The following is a 16,570-nucleotide window of genomic DNA, read 5'->3' on the forward strand; positions in this document are numbered from 1 at the left end:
GCTGTGTTCACGTTCACTCTTCCATTGGAATTAATAGAATTAATATGCTCCCGGTCTCCTAAAAAGGCGTCTTCACGCAGATCCGGAGATGCCAGTCTTGGGCAATCTTTGTCTTGGGCATAATTAAGTGCTAGTCCAAAGCAAGCCTGAGCCAGCCCTAGCTAGAAGCTTTAACCACCCTACTATTAGTAAACCCGATAAATTCATTGACCAGACTCCCCCAGGGCTCTATCTAGGCCCCCCACCTACACTAAATCTCTTCGCCAAAAATAGCTGATCTACAAGCTCACAACACATTGTGCGTGCAATGAGTTGTGAGCTTGTAGATCAGCATTTTTTTCTGGATGTTCAATCCAGTATACAGGAGGCCAACGTTTTGACCTGGAAAGGTCTTCTTCAGGGACCTAAACATGGAAGAAATGTACACATGAATCGGTTATGATAGACACATGCACAAATTAACTCACTCATACTGACAGTAATACAAACTCATGCCAGGATGCCCCTCCTACTACCACGCACACACACACACACACACACACACACACACACACACACACACACACACACACACACACACACACACACACACACACACACACACACACACACACACACACACAGCATGCGTCAGTGGACTAAGCATTGAGGTCAGGGGCACATCCAGAGACACATTAAACAGGAATAAAACATTGTGACACATTAACACGGGCGCACTCTCTGCATCTCATACGTGCATGTGCACACCCACAAGCATGAGTTTGGGGCTGCGCTTCCAAGCACCCGAGGTGAAGATATTTCAGCTCAACCTTCCAGCAGCTTCAAACACATGAAAACGGCCCACACGTGAACGTGCCAGCGCAAAAATAAATGCTCAGCGGCACACGTGCCTTACATCCCCAACGTCCCGTTGTCAAAGTTGTTTAACTCAGAGGTAGAAGAAGGCTGTGGGGGGGGGGGGGGGGGATGCTTGCAGTCCGCATCGGTTTCAACTGAGATAAAGGCTTGGCATGTGTGTGTGTGTGTGTGTGTGTGTGTGTGTGTGTGTGTGTGTGTGTGTGTGTGTGTGTGTGTGTGTGTGTGTGTGTGTGTGTGTGTGTGTGTGTGTGTGTGTGTGTGTGTGTGTGTGTGTGTGCGTGCGTGCGTGCGTGCGTGTGTGTGGGTGCGCGTGCACACGTGCATGGTCCGCCGGCCACGTCATAAAGCTCATGTCACATGACTCGACCATAACCATAAACAAAGGAGTTCCCTATGCCCAAATATGGAGTGTGTTGTCTAACCTAAATGTGTCATCATGGCATCAGTTGCAAACACATCAGTCACCAGTCATATAACCCATATGACCATATATGGCACTGGCTGGTGAGTCACTATAGGATACAGCAGCATTTAACATCACACAGCAATGTGTGTGAGGAGGAATCAATTGGCAACGACTAAATTGGGCAGAGAAAAAAAAGGAAAAAGAAACAAGAAATAGGATGGTGCCTGACAATTAAGGGCTTTGTAAGATGAGGAAAGGGATTGGAGAAAGATTATATATTTTCCTAGGTTTTGTCAGTAGAACACGTGCAGTATCGTTCTGAACCAGTCTTTAGAGACTTGTTAGAGCTGTCTGATAAGAAGGAATTGCAGTAATCCTTCCCGGAGGTAACAAAGGCATGGACTAGTTCAGGGGTCTTCAATGTTTTTCAGGCCAAGGACCCCTTAGCTGAGAGAGAGAGAGAGATGAAGCAGGGACCCCCCACTATATATGGTATAAAATTGTGTAGTACAGTATAGTAAACCTTTTCATCGATCTCATATATGCGGTTGGTCGATTTGTAGGAATAGAGGGAATTACAGTAGTCAAGGCACGAATAGATGAATGCATGAATAACTTTTGTTATTCATGCATTAAAGATGAGTTCTAGGTTACTCTGGCAAATAGTCATTAAGTTATTAAATAATGGTCTTATAAATGTGGGAAGACGATTAAATGTTCCATTCCAATTCCATAGAACAAGATGGAGAGTGAGTGACAGTGAGTGTGTTTGTTTACACTCGGAGGGAAGCCTATTGAGTGTAGTAATGAGATAAATGTGGTGCTAAGGCTATCATTACCAATGTTCAAATGAATATTAAAATCGGCAACTAGAATTATTTCATCAGTGCTAAGGACTAAACCTGAGACAACTCTGAGGAATCAGATAGGAAGGAATTCAGAGTACAGGCAAGGATGGTGGTACAATACAACAAATAAAAGTGACTAATGTTTACCAGGTTGTGTGAGAAAGGCTAAGAACAAGCTATAATGATCGTTTCGGGATGCAGTGGTAAAGCAGCTGCCCACCAGTGTGGTGTTTTAATGTATGCGAACTCTGGGGGCCCTATTTTGCGCCACAAGTCGCGCTACCCACTATTTGGGGATTTAGCATCATGCAAGGGCCGTTCCCGTGGGCGAGTTGCTATCTTCCGCGCAGGTGTTTTAGGCCTTATCCCTAAAACACCTGCGCTACCCCTTACATTATGCAGAGGTGTGGTTTGGGTGTTACATTAATAAAACCAATCTGTGTGCCAGGTGCCATTGCTTTTAAGACGCTATGACTTAAGCCCAGTGCAATCTTACACTCTTTCCCTCTCTGCCCATGGAAGAGGCAGTCCGAGTTGTCCGACATTGATGGCCTTGGAATAAAATATTTGATACACAGAATTATCACTCACACATTGCTGGTTATAGAGAACTTTAAATTACAGCAATCGCTTGTGTTCTGGATTAATTAAACTGAATGGTCTGGTGTGGTTATAGCAAACGCAGAACAAATAACATTTTATTTGTCTTTGATAAGCTTAACTGGCAACTGCTGATAAAAACACAACTTATTGACACAAGGAATTAACAGTTACACTTTGAATTGAGGAGCCCCCACCTGGAGGACTAGAGCCTCCGTCCTATTCCTCCTGCCCAACAAATATCACCCTCCCCCGCCTGGGGTATCCTCCCCCGGCCCTATCTTCCACCCCACGCTATCCCTGGGCACTACCCGCTACCCGTTCATTACGCACAAGGATTATCATTAATACAATAAAATGGTATTAATGACAATCATATTTACAATCACTTAATTCAGAATTGTTGCGCTGTTAAACTCTGCACTCACTGAGGCGCTTATGTAATGTCGGACACTACCCGATGTTTGCATCATAAGCTCTAGCCTTTAATTGCCTTTGAATAAAATCACATTTGATAGACATAAGTAGCCTTTCACCCACATTTTCCTGATTATAGAGGGTGTTATATTTTTGTAATCCGTTCTTTATTTCCTGCGCAATGGATTAATCAAACTTAAGGGTGTAGTTTGGAGCGAATGGCATCGCGCAGCACAAATCATTGTCTTTGAATAGAATATCATCTTATATGAACACAATTGACACTCTCACTTCTGATAATTATAGGACAATTACAATCACAGAGATTCGTTGAGAATTAAGAGTGAGGGCGACCTCTGAATGTTGTGCACCCTGACATTTCAAGATTTGGCATAGCGGGTGGTTTTAGAATCCGCTATGCGCTTTCCCATACGTGTGTGGGCAAGATAGCAATTTTAGCCACACCTCCAGGCACAAATAACGGAGTCGGCATACTTTATGTAGCGCAGCCGTACGGTAAGATACCATTTGGGGACAGCGCCAGCTGCCTTGTGCGTAATGAACGGGTAGCGGTTAGTGCCAAGGGATAGCGTAGGGCGGAAGATAGGGCCGGGGGAGGATACCCCAGGGCAGGCGGGGGAGGGTGATATTTGTCACTGCACATACTCCTACAGGCTGGGGCGGCACCTGTCAGCAGGGAGTGTTGGGCAGGAGGAGTAGGACGGAGACTCTAGTCCTACAGGTGGGGGCTCCTCAAAGTAGGATACAACAGCAGTGACAACACACAGGAATGTGTGTGGGGAGGAATTATTTGGCATAAGTATAACAACGAAATTGGTGAAAAAAGTTGAAAAAAAATAGTTAGAATAATTTCGCCCTGAAGACCGATTGAGGTCGAAACATGTTGGCGTTTGCCTTTAAAAGAAATAAAGGTTGTTTCCTCCTTTTTACCATTGATTGCCTGGATGATGGATGGATCTGTTTTTCTCTCTGTTTTTCTCTTAAGTTATGTTTAAATTTGTCTAGGATAGATTGAACTCCACCTCCTCAGCCGGTGTCTCAAGGAATGATTATTAATATGACTGGAGGGAGCGGGTGTATTCAGGCTGACATAATCATTCCTCATGACACACAGGTTTCAGTAAGACAAAATGGATCAATATGCTAGTCTGATATTAGATTGTTTACCAGCATAGCTTTAGATCACAGAAATCTAATTTGTAAGTATGATAACTCCTCTTCAGTTTGCTTTTGTCGGCAGATGCAGTAGCCGTCGGATTTTGGGTGGATAATAATAATGTACCTTTATTAGAAAGATAAACCCCTTGAGATGCATCATCTCGTTTTCAAGGGGGTCCTTAACTGCTCTAATGGAAGCATAGAGAAGTATGTACTGTAGGACTGCAACTCTGCCGTTCTTTGGCCTTTATTTGACACTCTCACAGTGGAGAGAGACAGGAAACACAGGGAGAGAGAGAGAGCAAGCAGGGGAGTGACATGCAGTCAATTATCTAGGAATCGAACCCGGGACTCGCTGTCAGGCCTTAGAGCACCCTAATTACTCAGCTATATGGGGTAGTCCTGGGTCATTGTGGTGTTGGCTTACTAATAAACTATAGGCCATAGCTATGAGAGCTGCACCACCCAGTGTGGGACGTGTTGTTAAGGCTGGTGTGTGTGAGTGACCCAAGCGCACAGCAAAGAGGAGACGTAGTTTAGGTGAAGCCCGTGGGCGTATTTATTCACAGTTTGGGTGGAAAGGTAGTGGAGTGAGTGGAGGTGGTGTGGGTTGGTAGCTCCGTGGTTAGCACAGCTCAGCTGGGGATCCGGAAGACTGGAGAGGAGAGGAGAGGCAGGGTTAGTGACAATTCAACAGAGAGAGGACAATGCACAGCAACTGAGTGAAGTTTAATTGGCTAGTTCTATATCACTGGAAATATCTAGTTTGGCTAGCTCTAGTTTACCAACCGTAGACTGGTTAAGATCTGGCACGGAGTGAAGTGCAGACTGGGCTCTTGTAGTGGCAGCAGTTGATTGTGGGATGGAAGACAGGTGCGGCGATTGCTGAGGGAGAGCAGGTGTGCTGAGTTGAGCCATGGAGTAGTCAGTGAGGGGGAGGGGCCTTGAATGTGAAGGTGAGGAGGAGTGAGCCGTAACAGGACCCCCCCTCCGAGGGGCGCCTCCAGGCGACCGCCCGGGGGCGTCGGGGTTGGCTTGGTAGAAGTCCCGAAGGAGAGAGGGACACATGATGAGCTTCTTAGAGATCCAACTGCGTTCCTCAGGGGGGTAACCCTCCCAGTCCGCCAGGTACTGGAAACCCCGACCCTGGCGTCGCACCTTTAGCAGCCGCCGAACCGTCCACTGAGGATGTCCGTCGACCATCTGAGGAGACGGAGGAGCCGGGGCAGGGGGCATGAGAGGACTCGAGGAAACAGGTTTGACCTTGGACACATGAAACACGGGGTGCACCCGCATGGAGGCAGGGAGCTTGAGACGTACCGCCGCGGGGCTCAGGACGCGGTCAATCTCAAACGGACCGATAAACCGTGGAGCCAGCTTCCTGGAGGATACCTGGAGCGGTAGATCAGCAGAGGAGAGGTAGACCCGTTGCCCAACCTGATACACCGGAGCAGACGTGCGGCGACGGTTGGCCCCACGACAGGAGCGCTCGTTGGAGCGGAGCAAGGCGGTGCGGACCTCCTTCCACACGCGCCGACAACGACGGAAGTGGGCCTGGACAGAGGGGACAGAGGCCTCAGACTCCTGGAGGGAAAACAACGGGGGTTGGTAACCCAGCGAGGCCTCAAATGGGGACATGCCAGTGGCCGAGCAGGTCAGGGCATTGAGTGAGTACTCCACCCAGGGCAGATCCTTGCTCCAGGAGGTGGGATGGAGAGCAGAGACACAGCGGAGGGCAGACTCCAGGCTCTGGTTGGCCCGTTCAGCCTGGCCATTAGTTTGTGGGTGGTAACCCGAGGAGAGGCTAATGGTAGCGCCGATCTCCTTACAGAAGGCCCGCCAGACCTGGGACGTGAATTGGGGTCCCCGGTCCGAAACAATGTCGCAGGGAAGCCCATGGAGTCGGTAGACATGCTGGGTGAGGAGTGCAGCAGTCTCTGCCGAGGACGGGAGTTTAGGGAGCGCCACCAGGTGCACCGCCTTGGAAAACCGGTCCACCACGGTGAGGATGATGGTGTTACCATGAGAAGAGGGAAGACCGGACACGAAGTCCAAGGCGATGTGAGACCAAGGGCGGGTGGGGACAGGGAGAGGACGAAGAAGACCAGCTGGTGGCTGATGTGACGCCTTGGCACGGGAGCAGGTGGTGCAGGCAGCGACAAACTCCCGGACGTCAGTCCTCATAGACGGCCACCAAAACCTCCGGCTCAGGAAGGAGAGGGTGCGGTGGAACCCAGGATGGCAAGCGAACTGGCTTGTATGGCCCCACAGAAGCACTTGGGACCGCACTGAATCGGGTACGAAGAGCCGATTCGGTGGGAAGAGCCGGTGATGGGGAGCATTGTCTGGACCGGGTTCGGCGTGTTGGGCCCGCTCAACCTCCGCTTCGATGTCCATGGTGACCACCCCAATGATACGAGAAGCAGGAATAATGGGCTCAGGCTCGGCCGAGGACTTCTCAGGTGCATGGAGTCGGGACAAAGCATCAGCCTTGGTGTTACTGGAGCCAGGCCTGTAGGTAAGGGTATAGTTGAACCTATCCAAGAACTGAGCCCACCGTGCCTGGCGAGAGTTGAGGCGTTTAGCAGCACGGATAAAGGTTAGGTTCTTATGGTCAGACCAGACAAGTGTGGGCTCTTCAGCGCCCTCCAGCCAGTGGCGCCACTCCTCAAAGGCTGCCACCACAGCTAGCAGCTCCCTATTCCCAATGTCGTAGTTCTCCTCTGCAGAATCAAACCGGCGAGAGAGAAAGGCGCAGGGGTGTAGCTTCTGGTCCTCCACTGATCGTTGAGACAAGACAGCCCCTAGACCTATGTCAGAGGCATCTACCTCCACTATGAAAGGCCTGGAGGGGTCAGGGTGGAGAAGGATTGGGGCTGTGGTGAAGTGCTCCTTGAGGGTAGCAAAGGCGGTACAGGCAGCAGGTGTCCAGACGTAGGGACGTAAGGTGGAGGTGAGTTGAGTAAGGGGGGCCGCTATGCGGCTGTAGTTCCGAATGAAACGGCGGTAGAAATTTGCAAACCCGAGGAATCCTTGGAGCTGTCTGCGGGTGGTGGGTTGAGGCCAGTCAACGACGGCTTGGACCTTGCGGGGGTCAGGACGGATACAGCCATCCTCCACAATCAGTCCAAGGAACTCCACAGAAGACGAGTGAAAGACACACTTCTCGGCCTTAATGAAGAGCCGGTTCTCCAAGAGGCGCTGGATGACCATGCGGACATGCTGGATATGCTCCTCGAGGCCCCGGGAGAACACCAGGATGTCGTCTAGGTACAGGACCACGAATACCTCTAGCATGTCCCTGAGCACGTCGTTCATGAGAGCCTGAAAGACAGAGGGGGCGTTGGTGAGGCCGAAGGGCATGACCAGGTATTCGTAGTGTCCACGGGGGGTCTTGAAAGCGGTCTTCCATTCATCCCCCTTACGGATACGCACAAGGTGGTACGCGTTCCGGAGGTCCAACTTGGTGAAGATGGTAGCACCGACGAGGGGTTCAAAGTTAGAGCTCATGAGGGGGAGAGGGTATTTGTTCTTGACTGTGATGTTGTTGAGCTGTCTGTAGTCTATGCACGGCCTCAGATCCCCACCCTTCTTCTTGACGAAGAAGAACCCCGCAGCCACCGCGGACGTGGATGGGCGGATAAGACCCTCAGCCAGACAACCATTAATGTAACTGTCCATAGCCCCCTTCTCAGGCAGAGAGAGATTGTAGAGGCGACTGGCTGGAAGCTGAGCATCAGGATGGAGCTCAATGGCGCAGTCATAGGGTCGGTGGGGGGGCAGGGTACAAGCACGCTCCTTACTGAATGCCTCACCCAAGTCGTGGTACTCGGAGGGAACCTTGGTGAGGTCGGGGGGAGCAGGACTGGGTCGTTCCACACTGGAGGGCATCTGGGCGGACCGGAGGCAGCGGGCGTGGCATGGAATGCTCCAGCTGAGAATACGTCCCGAGCTCCAACAGACGTGAGGGGTGTGAAGCTCCAGCCAAGGTCTGCCCAAGATGAACGGCGTGTCAGGTGAGGTGATAACGTAGGGGCGGATGCTCTCCACATGGTTTCCAGAGACCGTGAGGGTGAGAGCCTCGCACCGGTGGGTGATGGGACCCATGGGATGGCCATCCAAAGCGAAAGCTGAGAGAGACTTCTCCAGAGGCGTAATGGGAAGGCCCACCTCCCGGGCGTATCCTTGGTCCACAAAGCTCTCATCAGCCCCGGAGTCGATAAGTGCAGGTATGGTGAGAGTCTGTCCCGACCAGTTAAGAGTGACAATAAACCTGGCCTTGTTAGAGTGGGACTGGGGGTTAGATAGGCGGCTCACTCTGAACCCCCAAAAGGGTGAGCCCTGTCTTTTGGCAGTCGGGCTGAGGAGGGTTTGGAGGGCAGGAGGGGACACGGTGAGTCGACTGAGTGTGCTGAGCTGGCACAATACATGCAGAGCCCCTGTAGCCGTCGGTGCATACGTTCAGCAGAGGTTAGGCGGGCTCGGCCCAACTGCATAGGCTCCTCACCAGCAGAAGTTGAGAAAGCAGGGAAAGCTTGGACAGGCCGGTTAAGGCTGACTGGAGGAGGTGGAGATGGCCTAGCGGCAGCATGACACTGGTGAGCCCTCTCACGCTTACGCTCCCGGTGACGTTCATCAAGAGAAATAGAGAGGGAGATGAGCAGATTCAGGTTGGGAGGCCTCTCCCTACCAGACAAGGCATCCTTCACGGGCTCTGCCAAACCCCGCCGGAAAGCACTGAACAATGCGGCCTCGTTCCACTGGCAACGGGCTGCGAGAATACGAAACTCTGTGGCATACTCCGCCACAGAGCCAGAACCCTGCTGGAGGGTGGAAAGAGCTGAGTCTGCATCCTGTCCGTGGACATCATGATCGAAAACAGTCCTGAACTCATCAGTAAATGCTATGTAGTCTTGCATGTAAGGTGCAGAGCCCTCACGACTAGCCATAACCCACCGGCGAGCCTGCCCTGTGGTCAGATTAGCTATGTAGGCTATGCGGGCGGTGGCAGTGGAGTACATACTAGGTTGCAGATCGAAAATGTACTCACACTGCATAAGGAACTCCCGACAGAGAGTGAAGGACCCGTCAAAGAGAGCCGGGGCCACAAGATGGGGCTCCCGAGTGGGAGGTATGTCTGGTACAGGGACTGCGTTCGGCACAGGAGCTGGTTGGACAGGAGCGGGGGCCGGATGGCCCGGAGGTGGAGTGAGTCGAGCGCAGAGCGCGGCGACCTGGTTAGAGAGATCCTGGACCAAAGTAGTGAGTTGATTTATCTGGGCTTGCTGCTGAGTGGCCTGGGACTGCTGCAGAGTTGAAATCCCCTGGAGCTCCTGTTGCACATTAGACACGACAGCAGATGCTTCCTGTAGTAGGCGGGAGTGCTGTGCTAAGACCTGTCCCTGGGCCTGAAGCGGACTGAATGCCGGTGGTTTTCCTTCCATGCTGGCTGGGTCCAGATGGCCAGATCTTACTGTTAAGGCTGGTGTGTGTGAGTGACCCAAGCGCACAGCAAAGAGGAGACGTAGTTTAGGTGAAGCCCGTGGGCGTATTTATTCACAGTTTGGGTGGAAAGGTAGTGGAGTGAGTGGAGGTGGTGTGGGTTGGTAGCTCCGTGGTTAGCACAGCTCAGCTGGGGATCCGGAAGACTGGAGAGGAGAGGAGAGGCAGGGTTAGTGACAATTCAACAGAGAGAGGACAATGCACAGCAACTGAGTGAAGTTTAATTGGCTAGTTCTATATCACTGGAAATATCTAGTTTGGCTAGCTCTAGTTTACCAACCGTAGACTGGTTAAGATCTGGCACGGAGTGAAGTGCAGACTGGGCTCTTGTAGTGGCAGCAGTTGATTGTGGGATGGAAGACAGGTGCGGCGATTGCTGAGGGAGAGCAGGTGTGCTGAGTTGAGCCATGGAGTAGTCAGTGAGGGGGAGGGGCCTTGAATGTGAAGGTGAGGAGGAGTGAGCCGTAACACGTGTGCCATCTCTCCTAATCAAACCAGCTTTACCCCAGAAAGTCTGGCAATTATCTATGACGCTCATTTCATTTTTTGGACACCAGCTTGACAGCCGGCGGTTAAATAATGACATGCAGCTGTACATGCTTGTCGCTGGTCAAATTTGGCAACCATGAGTCAAAGTTGATGGGAAAAACATGCCAGACTGCCAGCCTGTTTGAGTCTAAGCCCCCTGCCCTGTCTCGAACATCGATCCCCACGCTACCCTCTTCCCTCCACAAAACAGCCAACGTACGACGAGCTCACAATTGACAATTCTTGTCAAGAATCAAGAATAAAGAAGAATCAAGAAGGTTTATTTGTCTCTAACTTACAAGTACAAGCAGCGAAATGTTGTTGGGACTTGTTCTGAAAAATATTTGCTAACATTCTAATGTGATGATATTTTAATGCATTTATTTTATTATAATATAATAAAAAATATACAGTGAAATAATAATATGATAAAACTACACAGTGAGAAACAAATAAAAGCTTTAAATTAGCAGCAGTTCCAAAAATGTGCAGGTAATGTGCATGTGTATTATCTAATCAATAGCAGCAGTGTCTCAATCGAATGTGCAAAAGAGTCAAGCATATATAAACATAGAATGAGAGTCATGTCAGTTACAAATTATTGACTTGACTTGTGAGCTTGTAAGTCAGCTGATTTCGGCCCGCCCGTGCCACGAAATATGAATGAGACTTTAGCCTGTAGCATCTGGTGTAGTGCATCCATCTCCCGGGCCCAGCAGCCAGCTTCAATTACCAGGCCGCTCCATCTCTGCCGCCTCAGCCTTCATACGCTAACAGTCAGTTTAATGTGCAGAGTCTCACAGCACCTGCCCAACCATCTGTGCTCCATGATGGCCGATGAACTCCTTTACGGCTCCTCAACCACTCACCAGCCCTCCTTCTCAGACAGTATTTACTTGAGTACTGTACTTAAAGGTAGGGTAAGTGATTTTCTTTGGTTAAAATAAGTGTTAAATAGCTCTATATTCTGATAGTACTCATTGCTATAGAGTGTTTGTTCAGTAAAAGGAGTCTCCTTGTCTCTCCAGCTCTTTATAAAACAGAAAATGCATTTTCATTTCAGTTTCAGTTTCATTTCCAATTTTATCCAATCAGGATAGAGAACTCAATCAGGATATAGATTAAACAAGTGAAATTGGAAGACGTTTTGTTTTAACCAAAAAATATCACTTACCCTACCTTTAACTCTCTCAGTGCCAAGAGTATTTTCATAAAGTACTCCCCCAGTGCCAGCAATTTGCGTTTTTTTATTTTGTAATTTTTCATTCAAATAAATGATCTGATTGGGTTTTTAAACCCATAATACAGTTCTACCAGTAGAGAGCAACAAATCGACACATTGATGACCTCGCTGGCTCACTCGCCCCCTCCCAAACAGGCTCACGTCACATCCGGTCATAACCGGATGTTGACATTTTCGACAATCGTTGATCGGGCTAAATTACGATGCGATACACGACTACAATGACTGATCGTCACCCAGACCAAAGAGAGTAGACGTGGACCTCTCCATTCGCTTTTTAAACCGTGTGAAAAAACGTGACTTTCCCTATTCTGGACGAAAATGACCGCGGGAAAAAAATGAGAACCGGAAACCGGAACCCAATGAGTCTGAAGGAGTCAGGAAGCGAAGGTGATCATGAAAAATAAACAGAATAGCGCGACCACAGTCAAAAGTAAAAACTCGGGATTTCTCGTGCTGGCACGGAGGGTACTCGGGAAAAACTCGGGATATCTCGGGGCGTGGCACTGAGAGAGTTAAGTAAAGCATTTTTTTAAATGTGTACTTTATTGGATTATTTGATTATTTTTTTACTTTTTTACTTTTTACTCACTCCACTACATTTCAAAGACAAATATTGTACTTGTACTTGTACTTTTTAAATACATTATGAATGAACCACTAAAGTACTCAACCCCAGTACTCGAGTCAAAGTATAAATACTCCTGGTCAAATATTACTCCCCTACAATTATTATAATGATACAAAAATACAAATACTCAAGTTTATGTTTGTCAAAATTCGGTTTGATGATGCAAATCGAAACTACAGTCACCCCTGCAGAATAATAAAATATGTAGAGCCAGTCGACTGCTCCAGTATTTTATTTGGGTTGTCTCTTCTGAAGTGCCCAAGTATTATTCTTAATATTTACTTAAGTACGGTACTCAAGTAAATGTACTTGTTACTATCCAACATTGCCTTCTCCCCAGTCCGCACCATCCCCTCTCCTCTCCTCTCCTCTCCTCTCCTCTCCTCTCCTCTCCTCTCCTCTCCCCTCCCCTCCTCGGCTCTTCTCCCTCTCCTCAGCGAGCCTTTGACACGGCAGCATGCGCGGGGCCCCCCAGAGGGCCTCCTCCTCATCATCATCCCTCTTCATCCTTTGGCAAGCAGGAAATTATGATGTATGTGTAGGGGCCCTGACTCTGTCAGGCCTCCTAGTGGTTGTAGATGAAATGCCACCAATCATCCGTTATACTCAGCTTGATCCTGATTGGTCAATCAAGGCGTTCAGCGGAGCGATGTTTCTCAGTTACAGACTAATGCAGTGCCTCTGTTTACGTTGCTATGGAAACCGAAGCTTGTAAGCTAAAGAAGTCATTTCTTACGGCGTGGCTCCGTTGGATGCTGTCTGTCTATAAGAGGGTGTGTGCAGTGTGTGTGTGTGTGTGTGTGCAGTGTGTGTGTGTGCAGTGTGTGTGCAGTGTGTGTGTGTGTGTGTGTGTGTGTGTGTGTGTGTGTGTGTGTGTGTGTGTGTGTGTGTGTGTGTGTGCGTGCGTGCGTGCGTGCGTGCGTGCGTGCGTGCGTGCGTGCGTGCGTGCGTGCGTGCGTGCGTGCGTGCGTGCGTTTATATTTTTAACATTTAATAACATTTTTATAATGGAAGTCAGTGGGAATCAAGCTGAAACCGTGCTCATATTTTGAGAATTAATTTCACCTTTATTCATACGGGGAAGGCCAATTGAGCGCAAGCTCTCTTTTCCAATAACGCCCTGATCACAGCAAACATTATACAAATGACAAGAGATAAGAAACATTAGAGATTGCATAAGGGTACCGACAGTTTTCAAAGTGTTATTGACAAGCTGTTAAAGTGATCAAGTGAAATTATTGATGACTGATGCCATCAATATGACGTCATTGTACCCTGGTAGCTCAGTGGTAACGTGCCTGCCTTGAAGCCACCGTGGTGCATCTCGCTTTGTCGAGCGTCTATACGAATACAATTGGCTCGCGTTCGGGGGAGGGAAGCCGGCGGGGAGGGTGATATTTGTCACTGCACGTACTCCTACGGGCTGGGGGCGGCACCCGTCAGCAGGGATTGTTGGGCGGGAGGAGTAGGACGGAGGCTCTACGTCCTCCCGATGGGGGCTCCTCACTGGCAGGTCAGTCAGTGGGATACAACAGCAGTGACTGACAACACAAAAATGTGTGTGGGGAGGAATTCATTGGTCGTTTTTTTTAAATAAACCTTTATTATCACTATGTAAGAGATACAGTACTGTAGTTTTGCCGTCACTTCAAATGGAATCATGCAAAGCACAGAAAAAATGTGTGCAGAAAGAAAAACTAAAGGCTAGCCTGACAGAAACACCAGAAGCCTATGTCTATCAGGCCTGACAAGACAAGCCATGGAGCACGGGGGAGAAACATCATCAATATGTCTGAGGTCTCCCACATGGGAGCCAGGCTGCTATTGGACCCCGTCTTGTTCAATCAATAGTCTGTGTCAAAGTATTGACTTGACTTCGTGAGCATACATTTAGATTAGAATGCAGAGTCCTGCATAATTAGTCTGAACATTGTACTTCATTTGACCTAACATGACCTACAGCACAGCACAGTACAGTACAATACTTCCTCCCACGGCAGAGCGTAGAGTTCTGCATAATTTGAGCTGCTGAGTGGCTGATTTCTCATTTCTTATTACATGATGTCATCGCTGTCGAGGGGAAACCTTGTATGTCCAAAACGTTCCTTTTTTATGATTATTTTTGAAACGTTTAAAAATAAAGAAAATAGACGATCTACAAGCTCACAATGTGTATATATATATATATATATATATATATATATATATATATATATATATATTCTCATTATTTGTATTAGTAGTCGTAATAAAAGCTCAACAAGCTGTGGGCTTTTTTCTGTTATCCTAATTATGGTGGGTCAGATGTGTGTTACAGATGTATGTACAGTATGTGACATATCATTTTATTTCATGAGCAATAAAGACATCAGTCAATCAATCAATCAATGACAAATTGTACAGTGACAGTTTTTCTCTGTCTTTGTGTGGCAGCTCCCTGTTCGTCCAACACGTTCTTCTGCCACAGCAACATGTGCATCAACAACTCGCTGGTCTGCAACGGGGTCCAGAACTGTGTCTATCCCTGGGACGAGAACCACTGCAAAGGTCAGAGCGAGGTCAACCTATCAACTTCTCCATCCTCTTCTGTCCCGTAACCCCGCCCCTCTCCTCTCCTCTCCTCACTCCTCACTTCTCTCTTCTCCTTCCTGTCGTCTCCTCTCCAGAGAAGCGTGGCAGGGGTCTCTTCCATCAGATCACCAAGACCCACGGCACAGTGATTGGTGTCTCCTCAGGCGTGGTCATGGTTCTCCTCATCATCTCAATCCTGGTCCAGATGAAGCAGCCCAGGAAGAAGGTATTGTAACTGTTGGGTTTGTTTGTTGGGTTTGTTTGTTGGGTTTGTTTGTTATGCAAATCTTTGAATATATTCACCTGTTTCCTAGGCTTTCCACTTCCTGTGTGTTTTCCACTTCCTGTCGATTTGATCCAATGAAATCCAATGAAACTGGTCAGATGACTAATGATATCCAATGAAATCCGACAGGAAGTGGAAACACACAAGTAGGACAACGGTGAATATATATTTTTAAAGTGAACATTTGTAACTCAATGATGAAAAAAATTAGACGATATTTGAGCCTGTATACCTGCTATTTTTTTAATAGCCAAAGAAGTCTAAAAATGACACAGATGCGTCCCCCAGAGACCATCATAGCAGCAGGCTAGCCAGCCTGGGTTGCTATAAGCCAGGACTGACAGGCCCTCTCTCTAACCTCAGCTCGGCAAAAACCTCCTTGCTGTTCACCTTTTATACCCAAAGATGTTCTCCTTAAATGGTGATAAATATGAACAGGCTATATACTAAGAGAAGCTGACAGGTCAAGAACAAATGACAACAGGAGCCAGGAGAAGACAGCTGCACACCAGGGCCTTCTAGCCAAGTCTGATTTAGCACATTAGTGTGCAACAATGAGTACAATTCAGGTAGATGAAATACACAATAATATGCACAACTTGCATATTGTATTTTGCAGTGGTTGGGGGAATTTGATTTGATATGAGTTATTGAAAGCATATAATATCATAAATGTACACATGAGTTACAGTAAATTGCATATGGTTGTGTGTCTGTGTTGTGTAGGTGGTGGCTCGGCGGCCCGGCGTCTTCAACAAGGCGGGCTTCCAGGAGGTGTTCGACCCGCCTCACTACGAGCTCTTCTCACTGCGCGACAAGGAGCTCTCCTCGGACCTGGCCGACCTGTCCGACGAGCTGGACAGCTTCCACAAGCTGCGGCGCTCCTCCACCATGTCGCGCTGCGTGCATGAGCACCACTGCGGCTCGCACGCGTCCGTGGCCACCGGCACCGGCACGGCCGGCGGCAGCATGAAGCACAGCCGCACCACCCTCAGCTCCATGGAGCTCTCCTACCACAACGACTTCTCCAAGCCTCCGCCCGCCATGAAGACCTTCAACTCCACCTCCAGCTACAAGAAGAGCTGCTACGGGTACAAGCAGCACTCGCAGACTCACGACTGTGACCAGCAGGTCATCGAGGACCGCGTCATGGAGGAGATCCCCTGCGAGATTTACGTGCGAGGAGGAGGAGGAGGAGGCGGAGGAGGAGGAGTTGGAGCCACGGGCGGAGTAGGAATGGTGGGAGGTGGGGGCGGAAGCGGAGGGATCGCGGGAGGAGTGGTGGGGATGGGAGGGGTGAGCAGCATGGGAGGGGTGGGTGGCATGGGAGGGGTGGGCGGCATGGGAGGGGTGAGCGGCATCGCCGGCGGCACCATGGGCATCGGCGGCGGAGGGATGATGGCAGGAGGCTGCGGAACCCTGGGCTGTGCGCGGCAACAGCGCTCGTAACAGCACCACTGTGGTGGACCCACAGCAGCGCTCCATGTCCATGGACTTCTAG

The 16,570-nt window shown here is 49.2% G+C and overlaps 1 protein-coding gene across 1 annotated transcript in view; it reads left to right on the top strand.

Annotated features, from left to right (window-relative positions):
* The window catches only part of neto2a (neuropilin (NRP) and tolloid (TLL)-like 2a), a gene marked incomplete at its 3' end in the record, with an annotated part of 40,191 nt that extends 23,621 nt beyond the window's left edge, over positions 1-16,570 (top strand). The window contains 4 exon segments of the mRNA XM_080427906.1: positions 14,646-14,759; positions 14,879-15,009; positions 15,796-16,490; positions 16,492-16,570. Of these exon segments, the coding sequence (XP_080284032.1) occupies positions 14,646-14,759; positions 14,879-15,009; positions 15,796-16,490; positions 16,492-16,570 (1,019 nt within the window).

This window comes from Gymnoscopelus braueri, assembly GCF_963280865.1.
Source record: "Gymnoscopelus braueri genome assembly, chromosome: 1".
Classification (NCBI taxonomy): domain Eukaryota; kingdom Metazoa; phylum Chordata; class Actinopteri; order Myctophiformes; family Myctophidae; genus Gymnoscopelus; species Gymnoscopelus braueri.